The following is a 26,915-nucleotide window of genomic DNA, read 5'->3' as shown; positions in this document are numbered from 1 at the left end:
AGAACTTTTTTCAGAAACAAGTAATTTTCTGTGAGGTATTCTGGTTATGATGGCCATTTTTTCATCTGTATCATCTGTTTGGGATACTGATTATAGTCTCTTCCTGTTTTTTTTCTTCCCTAAGTGTTTTTATATGGCATTGGGTTACTCTGTAGTACTGTATCATAAGGTTCCTTGGAAACTTACAACTTTCACCTCGATTAATGATTGAAAGTTATCAGTCATTAAAAAAAAAAGTAAGTTTGGCCTAAAGTGAGAATACTTTGCTGAGATTCCCTGTGGTAAATAAATGATGCGCTCTGGTGTCCTATAGCTGCAAGGTGTTTTTACAGATGGCATCTAGAACAACTTTATTTGGAATTTGTGGAAATAATGCTGCTTTAAACTTTGATGTATGCATAATAACCAAGCCTCTGGAGCACACTGTAGAAACGTGGAAGACAGAATACTTGCTGAGGGCAAGCGCCATTCTTTGGGAAGGACTGTTTCCACAGACCTTTGAAAAATGTGTGTTGACATTGAGTTTACTAGGCTATTTCTTCCTTCCATAAAAAAACTGAATGAAGGAAGTTACATTGCAGTGATGCTTTTATTTTTCCTTTTTCTTTTTTTACCTCTCGGCACAACATCGGAATCTGTCACGAGAGATGCATTGTGTGCTTGGTGTAACCCGGTGCCCTATCTGTGCAAAGGACAGGATGGGGTCTTAGTGCTGGTGCACTTAAAATCCTGTAAAAATCCTGTTTATGATTCCTGGTTGTTTCTGTATTATTTGTGAGGGTTAATATATGAGGTTTTTGGTGCCCTTCAGGTTTGCTATTTTAAAATATGACAGGATCTGCCCATAGACACAATAGTGAGATGACAGAGCTTAACTGTGATTTAATCTCATCACCTTGGTGTAGTGTAGTCTCAGTACAGGTCTGTTTGGGCAATTCGTTCTTAGTTTTGGGCCTAAGGTTGGTGCATCTAATGGCAATGTATGATGCTGATCTACTAGGCTAGGTCAGCCCAGGCTTGGGAAACTTGGGGAAAAAACCTCTGCCAATAATTTGGGTTGGTCTTTATTTTTGATAGTGCTGCACTGGAACAGAGTATCAAACAGTGTGGTATTAGGAGCAACCTTTTGGGAGGACAGGAGGTGGTATGGGTGATAGCTTGGGTGTGTTATATTTTGTATCTGACTACAGCTTCTAATTCTGCTTGATATGTGCTATGAAACTGCTGTTATCACAGAATCACAGCATGGTTTGAGTTGGAATGGACCTTTAAAGATCATACAGTTCCAACCCCCTGCCATGGGCAGGGACACCTTCCACTACAGCAGGTTGCTCCAAGCCCTGTCCAACCTGGCCCTGAACACTGCCAGGGATGGGGCATCCCCAGCTTTTCTGGGCAACCTGTGCCAGTGCCTCAGCACCCTCACAGTGAAGAATTTCTATCTTATAGCTAGTCTAAATCTCCCCTCTTTCAGTTTAAAGCTATTCCCCCTTTTCCTATCCCTCCATGCCCTTGTAAAAAATCCCTTTCCAGATTTGTTGTTGGCCCTTTCACAGGGACTGGAAGCTGCTCTAAGGATTCCCCAGAGCCTTTTCTTCTCCAGGCTGAACAAGCCCAACTTCCTCAGCTTGTCTCCATAGCAGAGGTGCTCCAGCCCTCTGAGCGTCTTTGTGGCCTCCTCTGGCCTTGCTCCAACAGCTCTACATCCTTCTTATGTTGAGGCCCTCAGAGCATGATGCAGTACTGGGGGGGGGGGGGGGGGGGGGGGGGTGTGTCTCACCAGAGCAGAGTATTGGGGCAGAATCACCTCCCTTGACCTGCTGGCCATGCTTCTTTGGATGCAGTGCAGGGCAGAGATCATTTGTCTCAGAGATCGGTGAAAGATAGATGCCTGTACACTTAGGTAGCTGTTGGTAAGAGTGGAAGTAGTTATGGCCGCAAGCCATGAAGTGTTTGGGCAATGCTCTTAGATACATGGTTTAACTTTTAGGTCGCCCTGTGTGGAGCCTGTGGACCTCCTGGTTCTTGTGGGTCCCTTCTAACTTGGGCTGTTCTGTGGTTCTGTGATTCTATTATAATTACTTATTAAAAAAAAAAAAAAATCTGAAAATAGAAGATAAAATACATTGGGGAAAAGGGCAAATGTGTAGCCTTTATCCAGTAAAACTGTAATTCCAGAGTCAGTTGCATGCAGGTGGATATCTCTTGTCAAAGCAGAGCTCTGTTGAGCTTTGTTCTGTTGATTCTCGGGATATTCTTTAGTATCCTGCTTCTGTGTCATGGTTTCAGGCTCTCCCTCCTTGACAGAACAGCTTTTACAGAGAAACATGCTGTAGAAATGTTTAACAACATTGGAAGTGTTTTTCAGGAAGCCTATATATAGGTTTCAAATGTCTCTTGGTTGCTGGTAAGGCCTAGGAAGGGATGCTTTAAGCAAACTAAAAATACTCCCATTTCTTTTAGAATTCATGTCCTGGAATAGATCCATGCTTCCTTTTTTTCATCTTTCTGCAGCTGATACCTTATGTCACCCTGAGAGACCATTTGGACTTGCCAATCATTCCATTTACTATTTTTTGTAACATATATGTATGTATGTGTGTGTATACACAAATGCGCATATGTATAAGGTATATAAAAGTTGGGAATGTCAGGTGTCTTAATGACACTGCTCTGTAATGTGTCAGATTTTAAAAAAGTAAATCAAAACTGAATTGTTCATTTCTCACTGGACAGTTACATAAACACCACAGAGCAAGATAACTTCAGATAAAATGCTGTTCATTCATTTGGGGGGCACCTGGTGCATGTATGGTCATGAGATTTACAAATAACCCAGGGAAAATGAATAATTTGTGTCCTATTACAATAACATGATTTAAATATTATTTATAGGATATATTAATAATAGTACAAATAATATAAACAATACAAATACCATAATAATGATGATAATGATAAAGAGGGAATTGTTAACAGCTGATCCCAGACATTTTATTTTTATTGCAGAAATGTGCAGTGGATAGAAAAAATGCTTTCTTGTCCACATGTGAAACCAGAGGGTTTTCCAGCTGCTTGACTTTTATGATGAGATGTGCAGGAGTTTGATTGCAGGGAGAGGGAGTGGGGGGTGTGTGATATTTCTGTACTTAATATTAAATCCATGGTTTTATTGGGAAGTGAAGGGTTTTCTGGGGGGAGAAGGTTTGGTATCTGAAGAGGGAGTGACAGAGGAATACAGGATACAATTTTTATTTCTTTTTAATTAAAATTTTTATATCTTCATCCTGATCAATAGTTTCTCCACGTACAGCACAGGATAATGATGTAGAAATTTCAGTATTTAACAAAATTGTCTCATCCAAAGAGAAAGCTCACGGCATTGTCTTGGTTCTGTTTGTACAGGGGTGCTTATGCTTACTTCTCAGATAAGTACTAGTTAGTGTTTTGCTACTCTGCAGGATTAAAAGCATTACTACAGGTACTCTTGAAAGGATGCATACTAGGAAACCAAAATAAGTCTTAGTGCTCTTATATTTATTATGAAAGTAAATTATTTTGAGACCTCTTTAAATGCTGCTTTTGAGTCTTTATGCAGTACCTCAAGCGAAGGAATAACTTCACTGTGCTGGTTATAGAAAACTGGCTGACTACAGATTTTTATTAGGTCAAGTAATTTTCCTTAGGAATACATCTTGTAAGAGTGTTTTCTTTGTAAATAGCACATGGAGAAGCGGAATGGATGAATTTGAATAATAATTGTTCTTCCACTCTTCTCTGTAGAAGCATTCTGTTACGGAGCTGTGCCTAGAACTTTTCTTATGATATGCATAAACATTTACCAGGGAGAGCTCATACCAGGGTCTGCTAGGACCCTGAGAGTCTCCTCCTGCTATGAGAGGGCTGTTCTCCACGCCATATGTTCTGACATGTTGTCAACTGTTTGCGTACATTATGCAGCAGTTGCTAAACAGTTGGTACTGTTTTCCTTTAAGAATGTGCTGCTAGCTTCAGGACTGCACTGCATACCCTATAAAAAATAATTCCTCCACCTCCTCCCAAATGTAAATTCAGCTTGTTCAGCAGCAGCCTCAAGCCCGGCATTGTTTGCTATCAGAAGTGTGAGCTAAAGGGGACAGACATTCCCCTTGCTCAGCGGGAGCACAGAGCTACATTTTGCCCTTGTTGCATTATTAATGGCACAATGTTTTTATGTTGCAGATGGCTAAGAGCTAGCAAGGCATATTCAAGATCATGATGGCTCAGTTTCCCACAGCCGTGAATGGTGAGTAGCTGGGCTGGGTTTGTTTAGTTGGGGTGGGAGCATTTGGTTTTGGGGTTTTATTTTTAAATGCCGATTTTAGTACCTGCAGCAGCATTATGATCAGTTTGCAGCAGATTGCTTCCTGTAGCCGAACCTGTACTGTAATACTGGTAGAAATTCAGTAGAAGCATTACTGCAGTGTTGGAGTACAGATATATTTGGAGCATCTAGTAATCTTGCAGTATTAAAGGCTTGAGGAATGTGTGACTTGTAGTGTGAGTACTGTCTGACTGCAAGTAGGGAATATGCTAAGTAATAGTTGATTAAACTTGCATACCTTTCCTTTTACGTAATTCAGCAGAAAATGTGTTTCATTATAATATACTATGCTACTTATTTTAAACCAAAATATTTGAATGTCTTGCTACATTGACAAAAATAATCAGTCTTTGTAAAAAAAAAAAGTTATGAATTTTCCTCTTGATTCTGTGCCCCATCTACTATAGAAACTTTTGAATATGTTTCTTGATGATTTCCTGTCAAAGATGTATGAGAGTGGAAACCTTAAAATTGCCTGTGCCAAGTATGTGTGTGTTTGAGCTCTTTATTTCTAGAGCAATCTTATTTGTGAAAACACAATTTGCAAATGTCTGCTGAGAAATTGGATGTTGTTGTTTACAGAGCTGGCCAAAACAAAAAGACTTCAGATATTCCACATAGGGAATATTTCTCCTGATAAAAATAGGGAAATAGATATAAGAAAATCTATTTCTTACCTGATTTATTTGTAAAGATTACTGCAGGAGGTCTTTATTTAACTAATTTGGAAAATCGTCACTGCTGAGACAGTTGGGTGAGTAAGGTGACGTGGTTGTTTTTTGCAGAACAACAACATTCAGATTTCAAATTAAACCTGGTTAGAGTTTCACGTGTGCATAAAATACTTTGTGAAGTGATCAGTGTGATCAGCACCTTTGTTTTTATATAGTCAGCTGTAGCTTCTTCCAGACTTGTTTCACAGACTTAACAGTAAGACAGAAGTAAAAGGAATCAGTATATTGTATATAATAGGGAAAGACTCAAATACCAGGGTTTCCCCCCCACACTTTTTGAACATAATATAAAGCAATTTTTTAATTGCCACATGCTCTTTGCTCCTTAGTTTAAAACAGACAGAAGCTCTCTTGAGGGAAGATACAGGTTAATGTTGTTGGGTGTGGTTGATTTATGCATAAACTATTTGGATTTGGCTTTTTAGTCCTTGGTTGTGTTGGAGGTCTGCAAATGTATCGGCACTGAGCATGTACATCACTTGATCTCAGAAGTCTTAGTTTGGGAACATGAGCCTTTCCTTCATTTGAAATCCCTTGGGAGTACTGTCTGCTGCTCCCAAAAGGAATGGTGCCACAAGATGCAGTCTTTCCCCTCACAGAATTTTACTGTGTTGAAAAACATGGTAGGAGAATGCAAGTGAGAAAGATTCCAGGGAGTAGTTAAATTATTCCTTCTCACAGAATAGTTGAATGACTGAGTGTAGATTTGCAGTCATATTTCTTACCAGAATTTATTAAATTTTAAACAAGTCAGGTGGGAAAAAAGGTAGTTTTAATGTGATTTCTTGATAAATCCTGAATAACCTTTGCTGTTGACGTTGTAGTTCTCTAATCTGTGTTCCTCTTCCCTGCTGCTTACTACCACTGTTGCTTGTATTCAAAGTAGTTCACCTCCATTTACCAGTCATTGCTCAGTGGAAACCTCTAATTATATTGTTAGCCCTTGATAGTGACTTCAGGAATGAGATGAAGAATGAGGTTATGCATGAGGCAACTAAACCATTTGGCATTGCTGCAGCCAGAGAGCACTGGCTGCCTGCCACACTTTTGTATTAGAAGAGTGTTGACCCTTTCCCTTTGTATCGTACTAGGGGGAACTGGTGATTTTCCTCTGGGGAAAAAAAACCTTTTACTAAGGTACAATACTTAGCTTTTTGTTCATTATTAGTGTGAGGCATGAGGTAGTTTCTCTTTCAGGGCTACTTTTGTCATTCAGTGTTAGAGAAAAGTGAGTAAATAACATGGAGTAGATATATGCAGAAGTGTGTGATTATATGACACAGGGTGATGTGAGTTCAAGTGACAAAGCATGATACTCATATAGTCTCAAACCCACACAAGCAAGAAACTGCTACAACGCTTTATTTACTAACCTAAGCAGAGAAAGAGAAGTCCATGCAGGACCTCAAGAAGAAAGGGTGACTGAGTTCTGTGCTTGAGTTGTAGTTGAAAGATGCTACTTCACTGAGGGCACCTTGAGCTCAGAATATACCTCCACCAGAGCAGTCTCCCAAGACTGTCCAGCCTCAGTATGTGGCTGATGGCCAAACTGTGTTATACTGAGAACTGGCATAGTCTTCTTTGCTTGTGTGGCCACATGTAAACTTCAGCTTGTTGAGGTGTTGTGTGCTCAAGGGGCACATGCTCTTGCTAGACTGCTTATCTTTCTTCTCTAAAGTTATGGAAGGATGCAGTGAACAGTGAACAGAAAGGTGGTCCCTTTGACTCTCCATTTCTGTCCAGTGTGACCTTTGTGGATGCCTCACCAACAGGCTGGAAATTTAAAGAGGAAAAATAAGACTTAAAGAGTACATGTTGTTTTTTCTGCAACTCAGGGCAGACCTGCCAGTTTTTACAAATTTATCTCCTGTGCAAAATACAAAGGTTGTGATGACATTTTTATGAATAGGTGAGGCTGGGTAACATGTTTCTTCTTATGCAGAAAGGCTGCCAAATACAAACCACACACACAGCACCAGATGGATAGCAGACATTTACCTCTGTGGAGTCCAGTTCTGTCAAAGAATGGCTCCAGACATATCCATCTCTCCAGGCCATAAACAAGATCAAGGATTTCCTACTGAGGATTTAGTTTTATCCTGTAACCATCTGAATATTGATCATTGTCTCTGAAAATGGTAAAAAGGACGCTGTTTCTGGTAGTTTATGCTCATTACGTACAGTTCTCCATCTGGGCAAAACATTCTTAGGAGCTCATCCCAAGTCTTGCAAAAGCTTTTGGAAATCGCATTTAGTTACACTAAGTAACAAATACCTTCAACAATTGTATTTTAAAGAAGGAGTTAATGTATATTAACCACAAACAGCAGTGAAAAGGGTAAAGGCTGTAATATACTAAAATGGACTTCCACTTAATTTGTCTCTGTGATTGCTATCTTTATCACAGAGCAGGAAGAAGTAGCCCTCACTGCCACAGGATGCCTTCTTTACAACTGGAGAGCAGTTGCAAGATGTTCCTGTTCTCCTAACTCTCCTTCTTTTGTAGGCTGTAGAGGTTTTGAGGGTTAAATGTCCATACTGATGCTGCATCTTGGTTTGAGGAGATTTAATCTTGACGATCCAACTGAAACAAGGAAAGCAGTATTTGCCGATCAGTATCTTTCACACTGTTTCCTTTAGTACCATTGGGCTGTGCATTTTTTTGTTTATGTTTGTATTTGTCCTTCCTCTTCCCTCCTACCACCTGTTTCCTTTTGATACAATTTTTTGTGGTGCAGCAGGAAAATACCTCTGATAAACTGAGGTGCAAAAAGTAATACTTGTAACTCATTTCACATGCTCCTCAACCTTTGTAAGTCAAACTGCATTTTATACTGCTGTGAGCAGAATTGAGTTTTGTGTCTCTGCACTGAGGTGTGTTAGAGACTAGGATAAACATGAATGGAATGAGTGAAGTCCTGGTTCCACTGATGATAAGTTCTGCTGCATCTTCTCCATTAAAAAGTCTGTCTCAAGATCCATGGTCTGAATTTTTTTGAGTTAGGAGGAACCCTGGTCATCACACTTCAATTAAAACCTACTTGAATGCAACCTGACTCTTAAACTTGTGTGCACTGTAGATAAGGAAACTGTAGACTTGAGTATCAACAAATGTAGATAAAAATACTAGGGTGAATTAGACCTTGCAAAGAAAATACCAGAACGTATGCTCCTATCTCAAAGAAGGAAAAGGAAAGAAATTCTAAGACAAGGACAAATATTTTCTCTGTTCTTACTTATAAATTAATCCTTCCTCTCGCTTTTTTAGTGAGGACAGTGGTGTCTGTTGGTATGGAGCAAAATTCATATGCTCTAGTTAGAAGGGTGTCTATCTTCCACTGCCACACCCTTCAAAAAAATAATTTCCCACTGTGTGTACTGTATTAATTTTTCCTTACTCCTGACAAGTCAGAAATAGGGCTATAGGATTGCAGAACACAAAGTGACTTATTCACATTTAATTATGAGAATGATGTGATTCACACAGAAAATGTAAGAGAAACTGTGGAAGGAAGAAATAATTAGACATGGAGGTAAATGTTAAATTGGAATAAGTTGAACTAATTTTTTTAGAAAGGAAGATTTCATCTTATGCCTTCTTCAGTAAGTGAATTCTGTAGACAAAGTATAAACAGATCCCATGTTTGGACTTCATTAGAGAAATAACTAGCTGAAGGGGAGAGAAAGTGCAAATTTTAAGCTGGAATGTTGTCATAGTGATATTCTTCTGGATTTTTAGCTTGAGACCAGTTTTAGTTGTTACTGTTTATGGCAACATCATCAGTAAAAAGCAGATGTATGCTGGTTAAATGGACTGATGACACAAACTTAGGAGTAATTTTCCAGCCAGAATGATACAGTATGAACTGCATAACATTGAATTTCATCACACTTCTGTTGTGCTGTCTTCAAATAGCTTTTTAGTCATACCATTATGGGCTAGAAAAATTTTTGTTGTATGCTGGGGTCTCAGCAGTTGGCTGTGACTAAGGAGGAAGACAATTGGATGTTTTAGATGATCACGTAATAATTACGTGATTTGAGGGAAAAGGAAATGCATCCTAAAATGCGGTGGATGAAATAAGGAGTACTATGTGCTATTGCATAAGGCACTGATGAGACACCTTGTGGGATATAGGGTAGAATTTGGGTTATCTGCTTAGGAGGGAAAAAAAAACAGGAAGTGTAATAGGGGCACTAGGCTTCAGTGTTAATCCAAATAAATGAATGAAAAGTGTTGAGAAAGACTAAAGAGAATGCCTTTGTTAACCTATCAAAAAAAAAGCTGACATTTTTATTTTGTTATATTGCTTTACAGTAAATAAATTTGTTTTTTTTTTTCTTATTAGAGAAACAAGGAGGAAAATACCTTTTTTTAAGTACATTGTTAGCACAAGGTTAAATAGAGATGGATCAGCTCTTGGTACAGTTGGTTTGGAAATGGGAACGGTTCTGTCAGCAGTTACATTCTGGATCATGGTCAAGGAAAAGGTCTGATCGCCTTAAGGCAGAGCTTGAATTTTAGGAAGGAATGAATGTGTTAAGAGTTTCTTGGAGTAGCAGCAGTCTGGACATGGTGACCTTGGAAGTCCCTTCCAATCCTGTGCTCCTAAAATGTAAAAAATAAGCTAAATAAAAAAAGTAGGTAATAACATAATAAAGATTAGTGTTAGATCTTCATCCATTGGCTTAGTTTAAGCCTATAGCTGTTTTGTCTTGCTAAGATTTTATTTTATTAGTATCATGTGTTAGCTTTTGTAAGGTAAGATTACACTGAGTGATGTCTTTTATCTGGAGTAATAATACTATAATATAAGCTGCTTTCTTCATTTTGATATCAGCGAGACTTCCTGATGATTTTTCTTCAAAGCATACAAAAGCCTAAACAAAAAAAACCCCACAAGGTGATGTACAAATATTGCCCCAAAGTGGAGCCACATTACTGAAGGCTTAGAAGAAAGGACTCGGAAACATGAATCTATCACATGACCGAGCTTCAAAGGAGTTTGACCGTTAAAATTTTCATTTTATTGAAAGTTTAGCTCCAGAAGTTTGGGAAACTTACTAATCTGATAAACCACTTGGTGTGGTTGTTATAATTGATGGTTGATGAGCATTGTGTGAAGTGGTACCATCTTACCATCTACTAAATTCCATGTCATCTGTGATCATCGTGACCACTTTCAACAGGCCATAGACGGTATTAATCAGTATTGGCAGAATGAGTTCAGGTTTAGGCTACTAATTACAATAGCAGGAATAAACATGTTTTTATACACTGTTGTCTGTCAAAGGTATTTATATAATGCTGTGTTGCTTTACTTGGAAATCTTGTATGTGCAGGCTTTTCAATGTACTGCATCAGTTCTGTAGGACATCTTGTTTTTCTACAATGGAACAGTAACCTTAAATCATAAGTGAGAGAGCTAGAAGGGGTGAAACCCTGGAAAGTTGAAGGAATATCAGTGTTCATGGGACTAGCCTTCTTATCAGGTACCTTCAGAGAAGTTATTAAAGTAACTCAGACATTTGTGGTTTAGTTGGATGTGTAGTTCCTTGTGTGTGAGTCTCAAGAGCAGGTAAGATGAGCTGAATATCAAGAGCTGTCTTAGTGCTCCTTATTGAAATAATTTGCTTAGAAGTTATATGTATTAATAACAGTATATTTAAAGCATGTATAAACATTCCCCCTTGCATTTCTTCTCATAGCCATAATCTTGTGTTTAACTGTGATCTCTCTACTACAGCTGTTTCTTTAGGAAGCACGTATTTCCTGAAAGTCATGGTTTCACTATTATCAAAGAACTCCACACTTGTTACAGTGTGTGTTGATTCTTGTATGATAGGATGGAAAAAGAGCATGCTTATAATTTTCAAGAGCTTTGGTGTCGTGGTTTAAACCCAGTCAGGTAACTTGTTCACTCACTCCCAGTGAGTGGTGCCAAGCTGACAACAATCAAGGTCCGTGTTCGTCTCCCCCCCCCTCCCTGCACCGGGGCTCTCCCCTTCCCCGCTCCCGGAGGAACGGGGAGGAGGATCGAGAGAGTGCAACTCCTACGGGTTGAGACAAGAACAGTCCAGCAACAAATCACCACCGCTACTATCAGCTAAAACAATGATAAGGGAAAATAACAAGGGAAGAGAATACGATACCACCGGCCAAGAAAACGAGTTCCACCCGGAAGCTCCTGTCCTTCCGGGTAACTCCCAGTTACCCCCCACCCCGGGCATGACGTGCTGTGGTATGGAATACCTCCCCGGCTAGCCCGGGTCAGGCGCCCCGTCTCTGCTTCCTCACAGCTTCCCCTCCTCCCTGGCAGAGCATGAGCCTCACAGAGTCCTTGGTCAGGGTAAACATCACTTAGCAACAACCGAAAACATCGGCTTCACCAACGCTGTTCTCAAAACTAGAAGTCAAAACACAGCACTGCACCAGCTAACACAAAGGAAAAAACATGACTGCTACTGCTGAACCCAGGACATTATCCACCCCTTATTCCATACCATTCACGTCGTGCTCAGATCCCACATTTTCAATACACCATCGCTCTCCCACATATATACATCCATATACATACAGACCAAGAGGAAAAAAAATCATTTTCTTAGTGCATGGACCAATCCCTATAATGCTGCCGAGTCCATTCGGTCCATGATGTTCCAAGTTCATTCTCTGTTGGGATGATGGCTGGAGGGAAGTCAGGGCCAGTCGCTGGTGACCTGGAGACATCTAGTTGATGGGCTATAAAAGCATTACACAGCAGGCAACAGCATACAATTGAGTTCACTGGCTGTTTTCCCCTAAAATCAAATCCCCTTGAGGTATACATCGGACTTCCCCATCTTCCCGCATTACCCACCAAGTATATCCAGGTCCCTGAGCAAAAGCAATCCCACGAGTGGGTTTGCCTTTACCTGAAGCAGGAATAACCCAGACTGTCTTCCCCAGCAAATTCTTCATATGCACCACGGGAACTTTGTCCCCCTCTACAATATGTAAAAGTTCTGACTGGGCTGGGCCGGCCCTGTTGGCAGATCCTCTGGTGTTGACCAACCAGGTGGCCTTTGGTAAATGTGTATCCCAATGCTTGAAAGTTCCCCCACCCATCGCTCTCAGTGTAGTTTTTAACAGCCCATTGTACCGTTCGATTTTCCCAGAGGCTGGTGCATGGTAGGGGATGTGATATACCCACTCAATGCCATGCTCTTTGGCCCAAATATCTATAAGGTTATTCCGGAAATGAGTCCCATTGTCTGACTCAATTCTCTCTGGGGTGCCGTGTCGCCACAAAATCTGTTTCTCAAGGCCCAGGATGGTGTTCCGGGCAGTGGCATGGGGCACAGCGTATGTTTCCAGCCACCCGGTGGTTGCTTCCACCATGGTAAGCACATGGCGCTTGCCTTGGCGGGTTGGTGGCAGTGTGATATAGTCAATCTGCCAGGCCTCCCCATATTTATACTTCAACCATCGTCCTCCATACCAAAGAGGCTTTAACCGCTTGGCTTGTTTAATTGCAGCACATGTTTCACACTCATGAATAACCTGGGCAATAGTGTCCATTGTTAAGTCCACCCCTCGGTCACGGGCCCATCTATATGTTGCATCTCTGCCCTGATGGCCTGAAGTGTCATGGGCCCACCGGGCCAAAAATAATTCACCTTTATGTTGCCAATCTAAGTCCATCTGAGCCACTTCAATCTTAGCCGCTTTATCCACTTGTTGGTTGTTCTGGTGTTCCTCAGTGGCCCGACTCTTGGGTACATGGGCATCTACATGACGTACCTTCACCACCAGGTTCTGCACCCGGGCAGCAATATCTTTCCACAGTGCAGCAGCCCAGATGGGTTTACCTCTGCGTTGCCAGTTGCTCTGCTTCCATTGCTTCAACCACCCCCACAGGGCATTTGCCACCATCCATGAGTCAGTATAGAGATAAAGTACTGGCCACTTTTCTCGTTCAGCAATGTCCAGGGCCAGCTGGATGGCTTTCACCTCGGCAAATTGACTCGATTCACCCTCTCCTTCAGCAGTTTCTGCAACTTGTCGTCCAGGACTCCATACAGCTGCCTTCCATCTCCGATGCTTTCCCACAATACGGCAAGAGCCATCAGTAAACAAGGCATACTGCTTTTCACTTTCTGACAGTTTATTATATGGTGGGGCCTCTTCAGCACGCACCACCTCCTCCTCTGGTGACATTCCGAAATCTTTGCCCTCTGGCCAGTCCATGATGACTTCTAGAATGCCTGGACGACTGGGATTTCCTATTCGAGTTCGTTGTGTAATTAGTGCAGCCCATTTACTCCATGTAGCATCAGTTGCATGATGTGTAGAGGAGACCCTGCCTTTGAACATCCAGCCCAGCACGGGCAGCCGGGGTGCCAGGAGGAGCTGTGCTTCAGTGCCAATCACTTCCGAAGCAGCTCGAACCCCTTCATAGGCTGCCAGTATCTCTTTCTCAGTTGGGGTATAGCTGGCCTCAGATCCTTTGTATCCCCGACTCCAAAAGCCGAGGGGTCGACCTCGAGTCTCCCCTGGAGCTTTCTGCCAGAGGCTCCAGGTAGGACCGTTCTCCCCAGCTGCAGTGTACAGCACATTTTTTACATCTGGTCCGGTTCGGACTGGTCCAAGGGCTACTGCATGAACTATCTCGCGTTTAATTTGCTCAAAGGCTTGTTGCTGCTCAGGGCCCCATTTAAAATCATTCTTCTTCCGGGTCACATGATAGAGAGGGCTTACAATCGAACTGTAATTTGGGATGTGCATTCTCCAGAACCCCACTGCACCCAAGAAAGCTTGCGTTTCTTTCTTATTAGTTGGTGGAGACATTGCTGTTATCTTGTTGATCACATCTGTGGGGATCTGTCTACGTCCATCTTGCCATTTTATTCCCAAAAATTGTATCTCCTGTGCAGGTCCCTTGACCTTACTCCGTTTTATGGCAAAACCGGCTTTCAGCAGGATTTGGATTATTTTCCTCCCTTTCTCTAGCAAGTGATCCCAGCTGCTTGGCTTCTGTACCTTCTAGTTCGTGACCATCGGCCCCATTGTCCCAGCATCGGAGTAACCAGGTGATGATGTGCTCCCCTGGTTGACGGGTAAAATCTTTTCGCATATTCCGCAGCTCGGTTGAGGTCCGAGGTCGAGAAGTTACCTCTTCTTCTTCTTCTTCGTCATGTGAGGATGACTCCTGATCAGATTCTGGACCGGGTGGTGAATTCATTGGTTCTTCATCTCGCTTCACCCTTTTTGCCTCCTTTTTGCTTGTTCTCTTGCGTACAGGGGCAACCGATATTGGTACGAATTGGTCCTCTGGTTTGGCTGCAGTGATTATCACTGTGGTTTGAGTAGCGACTGTACTTGTTGCTGGGGGTGGTGTAGCTACCGTGCTTGGAGCTGGGGTAACCGCGCTGTCTGTTGCAGTTGAAGTTTGAGCAGCTGCTGTACTTGCCACTGGGGTAGCTGCGCAGTTCATTGCAGCCAAAGTTTGAGTAGCGACTGTCGCTTTGCCCTCAAATCCGCCGACATTCTTTTCCTTTTGAAGGTGCTGGATAGTGTTGAACAAGGCCCTGTAAGCATAGGCCAAGCCCCAGCACGTTGCCGTGATTTGTCCATCTCTGGTATGGCCAGAATGACCACACACCTCATTTAAGTGTTTTACTAATTCTTCTGGATTTTGCAGTTGTTCGGTAGTGAAATTCCAAAATACTGGGGGGGCCCACTGACCTAGATACTTGCCCATACTATCCCACACACCCTGCCACTCATGGCTGTCCAGCCTCTGGGAAAATCTCTCGGTCCTCCTACATCGTCGTTTGACCCCAGACAAGACCCAAACCTGAATCTGCTTAACTCTTGAAATCAGTAGTGGGCAAAACACACTCTGTATGCGTGTTAGCATGGTGATTCCCATCACCATCAGCAAACAAGTCTCAAGAGCATTAAAAGGCCATTTAAAAAATTCGAAACTCTCAAATGTAAATGGTCTGGGGGGACGACTAGGAGGGTAAAAGGATGCCTCCTTCACAGGTTGAGCACCTGAGAAGGAGAAAAAAGATGTGTAATTGCTAAGCACCTCCATCATATACCTCCCAAAGTATAAAGGTGGTGACCACACTGGGAACATAAGCCAGATCAGTTTCATGATCAATGATTCTATTGTATTACAAGTCATTACCATAAAGTACAATGGGATAAAAACCTTAGCCCAAGCCCCACACTTGAAAAACACTAATACAGCCAATACCGGATGGACGTAAGATATGGTATACTGAAACTGTGAGATCAAGAGGAAAAACCTTGAGAGCCAATAAATCAGCATTGTGACGAGTGACTATCAATCCAGTCAGATCTGTTCTTATCTCAACCCCTCGTGCCCCACGTTGGGCGCCAAAAAGAACTGTCGTGGTTTAAACCCAGTCAGGTAACTTGTTCACTCACTCCCAGTGAGTGGTGCCAAGCTGACAACAATCAAGGTCCGTGTTCGTCTCCCCCCCCCTCCCTGCACCGGGGCTCTCCCCTTCCCCGCTCCCGGAGGAACGGGGAGGAGGATCGAGAGAGTGCAACTCCTACGGGTTGAGACAAGAACAGTCCAGCAACAAATCACCACCGCTACTATCAGCTAAAACAATGATAAGGGAAAATAACAAGGGAAGAGAATACGATACCACCGGCCAAGAAAACGAGTTCCACCCGGAAGCTCCTGTCCTTCCGGGTAACTCCCAGTTACCCCCCACCCCGGGCATGACGTGCTGTGGTATGGAATACCTCCCCGGCTAGCCCGGGTCAGGCGCCCCGTCTCTGCTTCCTCACAGCTTCCCCTCCTCCCTGGCAGAGCATGAGCCTCACAGAGTCCTTGGTCAGGGTAAACATCACTTAGCAACAACCGAAAACATCGGCTTCACCAACGCTGTTCTCAAAACTAGAAGTCAAAACACAGCACTGCACCAGCTAACACAAAGGAAAAAACATGACTGCTACTGCTGAACCCAGGACATTTGGGTAGAATTTCCTGTGCAACAAGTTACAATGCTTTCATAACACTGTATTTCACAAGAAATCTTCAAGTTTGGGGAAAAAAAATACAGGTGCAAGTTGATGTGTAAACTATTTCTGGTATAGATGATGTGAGATGGAAAGCCAGCAGAATTACTCCTCCTATATCTAATGTTCTCTATTGAGACTGGACTAAGAAATACACAGACAGTACTTTTTAACCTAACCTGAAGATAACTCAGCATCCACAAGGCTCACCTTCCTTGAAATTAATCACTCTCCTATTGCCAGCAGCTGTTACACTCAAGGTTTTGGAAAAAAAAATAGAATTATACACTAGGGATACCTGTGAACAAGATGGCCAAGAGAGAATGTGGCTTCTGCATTAATGGCGACTAAATGGGTTAGAGCTGTTTAGAGAAGAGACAGCTGAGGGTATAATAAAAATCTGTAAAGCCTTAATAGCGTAGAAAAGGGTAATAAGGGAGAGAATACTGGCTGGTTTTTCGTAACTGAAAAGGGAAGCAATACCTAGCGAAATCATGAAGTGTAAGGCAGGGAGAAGAAAATGGGTTGTTGGTTGGTTGGTTTTACATAATGAACAGCTCAGTTTTGGGGCTCACTGTCTCAAGATCTTTAGGAACCAAAAGTTCCAAGTACATGGTATCAAAACCTGGGGAGGAAAGATCTATGCCATAGCTATTAAATGGCTGCTTTTCTTTTCTTTCTTTTTTTTTGCTCAAGAAGTCTGCCAAATTTCTGATTTCTCACCACTGAGGAACTGTAATACCCAGGGAAGAGCTCTGTTCCTAATTCTATTCCGTAAGTGGCTCTATGAGCCACTGTGGAGGCAGGATTAGGGACTAAGGTATAAACTATACCAACATAAATTAGACAGTTTTTAATTTATTATATTTAAAATCAAATCTCCTGGGGCACTGGGAAAGTGGTATTGTATGTGCACTGGATATAGTTGAGAGTTCTGCTGATTAGTAATTTAACGTTATGAGCAGTACTGTTTAAGCAAACTGTTGTTCTTGTTTTTGTTGCCTTTGTGTTTTCTTCCAGCTTTTCCTACATGTTTTCTTTCTGTCTGGGCTAGAAATTATAAAGGGCAGGGTAACAAGAGTGATCAAAGATACAGAGCAGCTTCCATATGAGGAATATTTATATTGATTAGGACATTATAGCTTGGAAAAGAAACAGTGGGGATGGTGGATAAGGTAGATGTCACCTTCTCAAGGTCATTCATCATTTTGTAGGCAAGGGAATTGTAATTAACCTCTGATAACACAAGAATTGAATGAAAATATCATTGGCAGATATCAAACAAAGCACTTTGCACTGTATCAAATAGTAGGAAGCTGTAGATGACAAAAGGTTACTTAGATGCCTTAAGCAATTAGAGATAGGTGGATTTTCCTTCTGTTCCTGAGTTACTGCCTCTGGTTCAGGAGCTGCACTGGCGGCTCAGAAGACATCCTGGGGAAGTACCACCATGTGCTGACCTCAGTCTGTCACTCTGCTGGAAGCTTAGCTGGTTAGTATTCAGTCTGTGCTGACAGATTTGTTACTGAGATTTGTTTCCAAAATTCTCTCGTAATTTAATTTTATTCCAGGGATCATTCAGGAAATGGCTCCTCAATTTCCTTCTCTCCCACCCTTCCTGTGTACTTTTTTAATTTGGTTGTTCTTCTCTTTTCCTCTTTCCTTTCAAGTCTATATACCAATTCTCCATTGTAAATATAGCACATCAGGCTTCCTCTAGGTTCCTCCTGAAGTCTGAAAACCCAGAAATAGTGGTTTAATGGCCAGATAATGACGAGAACTACAAAAATTACTATAAAAGATCTAATATCCCTTGAACAGAGTTCTGCTCTGATTTTGTTTCAGTGTATGTTTTTATAGGACAGTCATTTCCTTTACTCCACATAATTTCATAGTTCATGTTGCATTCTCTTGCCTGGCATTTTTCCTGCTTGCATTTCTCCTGGTGTAGACAGATTTACTAGCTGCCACAGATGGAAACTCACCTGAATCTTTATTTTTGTGGCATTCCCCAGAGATTTGCTAGACAATAATTAAATTATCCTTTTGTAAATTTTTAATTAAGTTCTAGGGTTTTTGGTCAATGCTGGTGAGCAGCAGCATCATAAAAAAAAATCCGTTTTCAGAATGAGAAAAATTTAGTATAAGCTCTGATGGCCTTTTCCCTCAAACATGGTGACTAAAAACTTTTATTTTCCTCATTGAAGACTATGATGCTATACAGGTTGACAGGACTCAAAAAAAAAAAAAAGGTTTCTGACTTGTTTAAACTAAAGGGTAAGATTACCTTCCATCTTCTGTGTCATGCTGGAAGGGAAGGCTGTGGAGTCTTGTCAGCTGGAAGTATGCCCACCTTAGCAAATGGAGGCAGGTCTTGCACCTGGTAGGGGAGAATTTGGCAAAGCATGCTTATTTTATGCTTTGATAATATTGCTTACTTTGAACTTTTCATAGCTTCCATTGGAAAGATTCTTGTTGGTGTGACTTTTTTCTTCTCTCTTTTTTTCTGTCTTTAAAACCCATCCAGAAGTATTAATTGCAGGATTAGGGCAGTGGTCATCCCCCTGTACTCAGGTCTGGTGGGATTGCACCTTGAAAAGTATGTTCAGCTTTGGGCTCCTCACTACAAGGAAGACATTGGAGTGGGTCCAATGGAGCGGGTCCAGAGAAGGGCAGTGAAACTAGTGAAGGGTTTGGAGCGCAAATCTTGTGAGAACCAGCTGAAGGAACTGGGGTTGTTTAGTCTTGACCGAAGGAGGCCCAGGGGGAGACCTTATCGCTCTCTAACTACCTGAACAGAGGTTGTAGTGATGTGGGGGTCAGTCTCTTCTCCCAAGTAACAAGCAATAGGATGAGAGGAAACGGTCTCAAGTTGCTCCAGGGGAGGTTTAGGTTGCATTCCTTCACTAAGAGGGTCAAACATTGAAACAGGCTGCCCAGGGAAGTGATTGAGTCGCCATCCCTGGAGGTGTTTAAAAGATGTGTAGGTGTGGTGCTTAGGGTTATGGTTCAGTGGTGGACTTGGCAGTATTGGCAGTATTGGGTTAATGGTTGAACTTGATGATCTTACAGGTCTTTTTCAAACTGAATGATTGTGTGGTTCTGTGATTCTGGGCAAAGACATGGCTATGTCATTGGATAGAAGAATGGGCTTGTTCCATGTACTGCATCAGTGTTTGTAACTCAACAACTACAGCTGATTTCAATGGCATTGTTTTTCCAGAATTAGGTAAAAAATACTTTTATATTTGTTGCTAGTGTTGCATCTAGATATGGGGCTTAGGTTAAGCCAAGTTTTTGTGCCAGCCTTTTTCTGTAAGAGAGAAAGCTAAATTAGCTTTCAAGAATAAAGCATGAGTTTACCAACATTGTAGGTTATTGTAGTTGCACTTCTTAATGAGAAATAGAAAACTTGCTTCATTAAAACTTCAGAAGAAACTATTGAATGAGTTGTCACATATCCTACAGAAAACTCTTGTGAAAGGTGGCATGCTAGTATGCAGTTGACAGTACTGTCAGGTTTATACACATTTCTTAATGTATTTTTTTTACATTAGTGGAGCTCTAACAAAACTTAAAAAAAATCTCTTTATGCATCTTTCAGTAAACTTTGCTTTGCTTTGATTTTCTATGTCTGTGGGTTTGGTTTTGGGTTTGTTTTTTTGTTTTTTTTATTGCTTTGCTTGCTTGGTGTGTTGCTTTATGTTTGAGTGCTGCTTTGCAATAATTTAATTAAAAAATGAGCTGCTGAAAATGGATAGCCATAATGAGCTAAATGATTCTGTGATTTTTATCAAGTATAGAAATACTGTCTTCCTGTTACAAACTTACAGTTTAACTGCTTTGGAATCAAATTGTTCTGGAAAATTCAGAAAACAAGTGGATCTTTACTGTTGGCATGGACTGGACTATTATGTATCTCTAAATTGTTTTAGGGATTATACTAATTCTAAAAGCAAAGATTATGTTTCTACACTGAGATCATTGCATAGGACAGAAATGTTAATGTTATTCCTTTACAGATAGATTTTGTGTATAGAAGTGGAGGGATGCCACTGACCGTATCAGGCAAAATACTGCATCATATGGAGTTCCCCTCTTTTTGGGGGCAAGTGGTTAGTTTACATGTGCACAATACTGAATTTAGTGAACTGCTGAACTTAAGGATTCCCAATACAGCAAAATATCTAGAAATCCTGTACGTAATACAGAGATAGGAATTGTACTCTTAAATGCAGTGTTGCTGCTGCTGCCATGTCCACATTTCTGTGAGCGTGCTTTTCAATTAAGCAAGCATTTCTTGGCCAAATCTGTGAAGCGCTGCACTTGCCCGATGCTATTTACAGCCTGTCTGCAAGTAATGGTTATTTTTGGATAGCACATCAGAGACACTTGGAAATCTTTGAAGATTCTTTTGGCTTCAGTAGGCCCAATGCTTGTAATTCTAGTGAAAATATGAAAGTGAAGGGAACTGTGTTTCCACACAGCCTTTAACTGAAGTTACACTGAAGTTGTTAAGCATAGAGAAACCCTTTTCTTCTGCCAGTTGCTGTAGTGTTGGTTAATATGCTGAGAGCCTCTGTGGAGCATTTCTGGTAGGACGAGTAGTATTGGGATGAATGTACATTGTGAAATGAGTGAGGTTGCATGTGTCTCCTGTTGTGGCCAGAATACATGGGAGCTGAGAATAAGAGGTGTGTTCCTTAAGGAAGGGCAAGTAGTACTTTGAGATGAACCCAAAGCCACCACAGTAATAGTTCATAACACCTTTGCACACCTACGTAAGAATAAATGCTTATTATCAGTAAGCATTTTCTCCTACGTTTGATATAAAGAATCAACAACAAAAGAGGGAGGCAAATATTGAAAATAGCAAAAATGCTGATAAGGATTCTGGAAATTCCGACTTATGGTAAAATGTTCTGTGTATTTTCAGACTGCTGGAGTGTTTATTCACCACTGAGGAAAAATTAGAAATGTGATTCAACATCTCAAGCATTAAATATGATCTGTAATAAATAATGTGGTAAACTAATCTATGAACACAGACAGAGAAAGACTGGAATTATTAGATTTATCCCAGTATTTCTTACACCAAACAAGTCTCTCATGGCTCCTAATGAGAGACAGTAATGTGATTACTGGTTGCATTAAGGAAACCCCCTTGTTCTGCAGCTTGAGGCATGCTGCTGCATGTCTGCGTTGAAATTTCCCCATCTTTAAGCACGGGGATAAATATTTATTTAGGGTCATTATGACACTTAATGCTGGATTTTTTGGATCGTTTAAAAGGTGGTGGTGTAATCTCTCATCTCGTGACTTATGTCTACAAGGAATGTTCTTTCAATTTAGGTTTATTATCTCTGTGGAGTTAATTAACTTTGTAGGTCACAGGAGCATAGTTCTTATTAGAGAAAAGCAAGCAACGCCTGTCAGTGAAAAACACAGTTCTTTGGAGAATGTGGGAAATGGCTTGTGATTGTCCACAAATTAAAAGTTGCCTTTATCCTTTTCACTAGTAGTACTGCTCTTGGTACAACTGCCTTTTGCTGTGGGTAGTGCTAACCAGGGGCAGAGGTCATACAAAGCATTTTTCAGTCTATTTACTTTTCTTCTAAGATTACACTTTCTTTTCTTCCCTCTTTTTCAATGGCAGCTTACCGTTTTAGGGAAAGAACAGTATTTCCATTTCTGATGTTGGCAGCCCATCAAAGCAAGTCCTTTATTTTCTTCAGGAGATTATCTGTCTCATGTGGTGTTGTAAAGACATTTTTGGAGCCCCCCTACTAAGTGCTGTGATCCTGCCGTAAACAGACTCGCATACACTCTCATAGAAAGATGCCTTTTATTTAAAATGAGCTTGAAGGAACAGAAAATGTTGTTTAATGCCCAGCATGGTCACTTGCTTCCAACAATATAAAACTAGTTGCAATTGCTACCACATTGAATTACATGTTGATACCTGTTACATGAAGGTGAGGTCAGTATGCATTTTGTTATCTTTAGAGAAGTCTTGAAGGTATGCCAACATGATCTTTAGCACCATATTGTTCATGTTGGTCTTTGTTATTTTGTGCGGACTTTCCACATGTGACTTTGAAGATTGGTTTTGTGACATGCTTTGTGGAATTGCTAAGATCTTTTGATACCCATTGTACAAAGTATTAATTACAGATAGACCGATGTGGTAATTTTTGTTCGTTATTTTGAGGCATCTTAATTTAAATGGCACTTTCTGTACCATTTCTGTAGTTTTTTTTTCTTATTTTCTTATTATAGTTTTTTCTTTTCTTATTTGTATCACCAAATGGTAACATCAAGAGTCATGAACACGTGGTTACGCTAAAAACAAGCATTTGCAATTGTTTTGTTTGCGAAAGTTAATTTGCAATTAACCTTCCCTCTTCTGTTCTTTGTTTCTCTTTTGCACTGGAGTAGGTGTTGGAAAAAAACTGAATCCTTTAATGAAGTAATGTTGGGTGGGCCTTGAATGCTCACATTGTGAATCCCTCTCATAAATATTTTGTGTGTGTGTGTGTTAATTTTTTTCTTTTAAACAGTTCTGTTTAAAATACTTTCATTATTCAGTGGTTATTAACATGTATTCATAAAAGAATGATCTGTTCTAGTTCAGGCTGAAAATGGCAGACGCCCTCTCTTAAGTGATGCTAGGTTAAAACTTTCTCTGGGACTTTGATCAGTTGCAGACAAGCACCAAACATCTCACTGTCAGAGATGGGAGAGCTGTGCTGACTCGAAGGTATGCTGTTCTCTAGATCTAACTCCTGCTAAAAAACCCCACAGCTTATTACTTTCTAGACTCGGCATCCAAGGGATCACAGCTTTGGAAGGACTTTGTTTGGATACTGCCTTGCTTGCCCTGTCCCTCCCCCATCTCATTTCTGGTTGGAATTTGGTCAATGTTTTCATTCAACCTTCTAAATTAAAAGATGTTCTGATATCTCCTTTTAAGATGTTTATCTTAAATTTCAGGGTATTATTCAATGTTGGTAAGTGTTAAGAAAGACGTGGCTACAGTTGTCTGAACTGAATGTGTTTTCTTTGAAAGTTTATTTACAAAATATATATGTTTTGATATATTTACTTTAAAGAAAAACAGTCAAATGATGTGGGAGAAGGTCTGCTTTGCATTTTAAGGCTTACCAAGTTATTTTCTTCCATGCCTATAAAACAAACAAACAATGGAGAGTGTTTGGGTTTTTTTGATGGAGGCACCAGGAAAAAAAGAGATTTTCAGTCTCTGTCTTCAGGGATAGGGAAAATCAAAATCCTTACCTTTGAAATAAATTATAAGTAGGTTGGTCTTTTTCGGGAATTACATTCAGTCTCCTGAAACATTCACACAATGCACATTTGATAGCGTGTGTCCATAGTTGCCACATGCAGCCTACAAGAAAACCCTTTCATTGAGGCCACATTAAAAAAAAAAAAAAGGTATATCCTCAAGAGAGGGAACCAAAACACCAACATGCAGGTGCGTAAAGGTGGTATCCTAATGCCCTGCCACCTTTTCTGTCATTCATATCCCCCATGAGTTTCTGGTTTGGTTTGGGTGTTTTCTTTAGGATTTCCCGACCAAGAGGGAATTAATTTGCAAGGAGGGTGACAGTCTGAACAGGAGTTTCTTAAGAGGAGACATTTAGTCATTTTGGAAAATGTGTCTGCATAGATGGATAAACGCAGGTGAGAGACGATGAACATGGTTAGCATGACTATACTGGCAGGTACATCAGCGTGCAGTCCCTTTGCTGTATTGCTGTTTTCTTAAAAACAGTGAAAACTGCTGAAATTTTGTAGATTCAACACTTTGAAATGAGGTTTATTTAGGAAAAGAGGAAGCATTTTATAGTAACTTCCTTTCAAATTCCTGTGCGTTTTAAAGCAACTTGTTAGTATCTTATTAGAAGAATTATTTATTCCATCAGTTCTTTTAGTGAGCAGTACAAATGCTTGAAGAACAGATTAACAGTTCTTTGGAAGTTGTAATGCTTAATAGAATGTGTTTTAAAAGTAGTAATCTTTTAATACTGTTTTGGCGGTTTCCATTCAGAATTTTGGCCAGTTCTTGCCAATCTTGTAGATTTGAAAAATTAGACACTTGTCAAGAACTTCCCAATTAAAACTTCTTCCTACTTAAAAAGCAAACCCAGTTATTCTGGCAAACTGCTTTCCGGACAGAGGACGCACACCCTGACCTTTTATCCAGCAGGTTGGAGCATTTCTGAAAGTCACTTTGATTCTGCCACCTATATCAGCACAGTTCTGTAAACATGATTATTCCCTGCAGTTTCTCTTTGGTACTTTGAGGCTGTAATATTGAATACTTTTTTTTTTTTAGCATTGAAAAATAGTAATGGAAATTACATGCTGCTTAAAAACTCAGAATGTTACTCCTTTGTCAGACAAACCAACGTATTTCTGTAGCAGTCCCAGTTTTGGTTTTAAAGTATTGGTAAAATGAAGCATGAGTCTTTTTGGCACCTGTAGGGTGTTAGCCCTCTATATGAGAACCTTTAAGTGACATTGAATGCCATTTGCTCATCGGTGAATCAGGGGAGCATTTGGTTCACACAGGGTATGGTGAGCAACGTGCATCCTGCCCAGGCTGCAGTCAGCAGCAGCAGGAAACTGCATTGCACCAGGTTTGTAGGACAACAGAGCATCTTTGAAAGCTGACTGTAAAGGGATCTAGCTGAGGAATTAGTTGTCTCAGCTAGCATTTGCACATCTGGGAAGCAGGTTTGTGTTTCCTAACATCCTTGCCAAACTGGTAGGAGCTGGGTGTGCCTAGATCTAATTTTGTCTCTTGAGAAACCAAGCTTTTGTTTTGCAAGTGACGTGCTTGATTTTTAAACTTTTTCAGTCAGTTCGGTTGTTCAGTGTTTTGTTTTTGCTTTTTGTTTCTTAGGAGGTCCAAATATATGGGCCATCACCTCTGAAGAGCGGGCCAAACATGACAAGCAGTTTGATAACCTTAAACCCACAGGAGGCTACATTACAGGTTGGTCTGAGATTCTGGACTACACATTAACTTCTGTGTACGCATAAGTATCTTTGTAAAACAGTTTGCAAACTACATCCTATTTCTATCCATTTGTTGTGTGACTAATAACCATATTCTTTGGACAAACAGCCACGGGTTATTATTAAACTTATACAAGCTTTCGGCTAAAGTGTGGCACAGGAACATTCTTTTATTAACCCTGTCACTTCTGCAGCTAGCAGTTATATGCTGTCTAGGTTCAGAATCAAAGAGTATCAGGCAAAATCTGTGCTTAGATGGGAGGCTGCCAAGGAGCACTTACAGTAGCTATTATGGCAAGTGACGCCACAGACACCAGAAGTGGCTCTCCTCTGTCTGAACAGTGTTAGAGAATACTGTGCTGTTAGGTAGCTTTGTTTTGGAGGAAGAGTCAGGGAGAGAGATGCTGACAGCTTGTCCTTGTTAATGACTGCTTGAAATTTATTAACCCTTGGGCCTTCAGTGAGTTCTGGATAGGCTAATGGAATTTCACAGTGGCCTGCTGTCAGTTCCAGTTGCATTTAGCTGCTTCTGCTCTGAAACAATGGGGTCATGTTGCTGTGCATCTCAGAATTTGCAGTTTTTAAGTATAAGAATCTGCTTGTGATACCAAGAAAAGACTCAAGCTCACTGGCAAAATGCCCCATTCTTAAATCAAGTATGTGCATGAGCACATAATTGTTTCTACCTGCCTAACTATCTGCTGATGCCCTGTCTGGTGACTCCACTGCCTCGGCTTTTCTTCTTTTTGGGCCAAAAAGGACTGAGGAGAAAGTGGGAATTTGTCTGCTTGGAACATGCACATCTTCTGGCTAAGTGATACATAACTGCTGCTCTGGTCACACAGCACTGGGAGGTTGTGTTTACCACTAGCTGAAAAGTATTCAGTCCCAGGGACTACCTGTAGGCCACATCTAGCTTTTACCTGCACATATATCTGCAGGCTTCATTATTTATTTGGCAACTGCTTGAAATGAAAGGTGGCGTATGAATATAAGGGAAGAAAGAGGTGAAAGAATAACCTGAAGTCTTAGCTTGAAGTATCTGTAATTCACTCATAGGTAGGCATTAACACTATTATCCACGTTTTACTACATGTTTGTTTACAGCATGATCAGTGCCAATTGATTTGGAACTTGATATGAGGTTGCACAATAGTTCCCGTTCCCTTCCTGAAATACTGAAATAGTGGATGTTCTCTGATGGAACAGAATATTATTCAGAATGTGATATTCTCCCAGATTTTCTGGAGAAGCAATACTGGCTCAAGTTAGATTGGGTAAAGGAAAAGGAAAGAAATAGCATGCTCACTGTTCCCTGTCAAAACAGTTGGTTCAGGACTAAATATTCAGTCATTTTTACTTTTCTTAATCTTGCATCTTTAAAACTGTTAACAGCTGTTGACTTGTGACCTGTTAAAGCTTTCTATAACTATCTGAAATTACTTCTCAAAGCAAAGATTCAGGATTGCAGAATATATGGGTACCTGCCAGTCACTGTCACTAAGGAAGGGGTTAGGTGGTATGAAACTGGAAAGCTTGGTATTTAGCATGCTGGTTCCTTTTTGAAACTTTGATCCCACAAGGGAGTACAGAGGTCTTCTGAAAATCTGTGTCTTTAGTGTAAAAGTCTGTCTGTCTTTCCTGTTTATCACAGGTGACCAAGCACGTAACTTTTTTATGCAGTCAGGTCTACCAGCTTCAATCCTTGCTGAAATATGGTAAGGTATTC

General features: G+C 40.8%; 1 protein-coding gene across 3 annotated transcripts in view; it reads left to right on the top strand.

Annotated features, from left to right (window-relative positions):
• ITSN2 (intersectin 2) overlaps positions 1–26,915 on the top strand; it is an 88,837-nt gene that overhangs the window by 9,393 nt on the left and 52,529 nt on the right. For all 3 annotated transcript variants that reach the window (XM_061460934.1, XM_061460932.1, XM_061460936.1), the window contains exons 2-4: positions 4,222–4,285; positions 25,071–25,163; positions 26,841–26,904. In XM_061460934.1, coding sequence (XP_061316918.1) covers positions 4,255–4,285; positions 25,071–25,163; positions 26,841–26,904 — 188 coding nt within the window. In that variant the 5' untranslated portion in view covers positions 4,222–4,254. The remainder of the gene's footprint in view (positions 1–4,221; positions 4,286–25,070; positions 25,164–26,840; positions 26,905–26,915) is intronic.

The sequence above is a fragment of the Pezoporus flaviventris genome, unplaced genomic scaffold (genome assembly GCF_033815535.1).
Source record: "Pezoporus flaviventris isolate CSIRO_AGI_PZ_B2104156 unplaced genomic scaffold, CSIRO_AGI_Pfla_v1 ptg000031l, whole genome shotgun sequence".
NCBI classification, from domain to species: domain Eukaryota; kingdom Metazoa; phylum Chordata; class Aves; order Psittaciformes; family Psittacidae; genus Pezoporus; species Pezoporus flaviventris.
The sequence above is the reverse complement of the archived record's forward strand: the minus strand, read 5'-3'. Positions and strand labels throughout refer to the sequence as shown.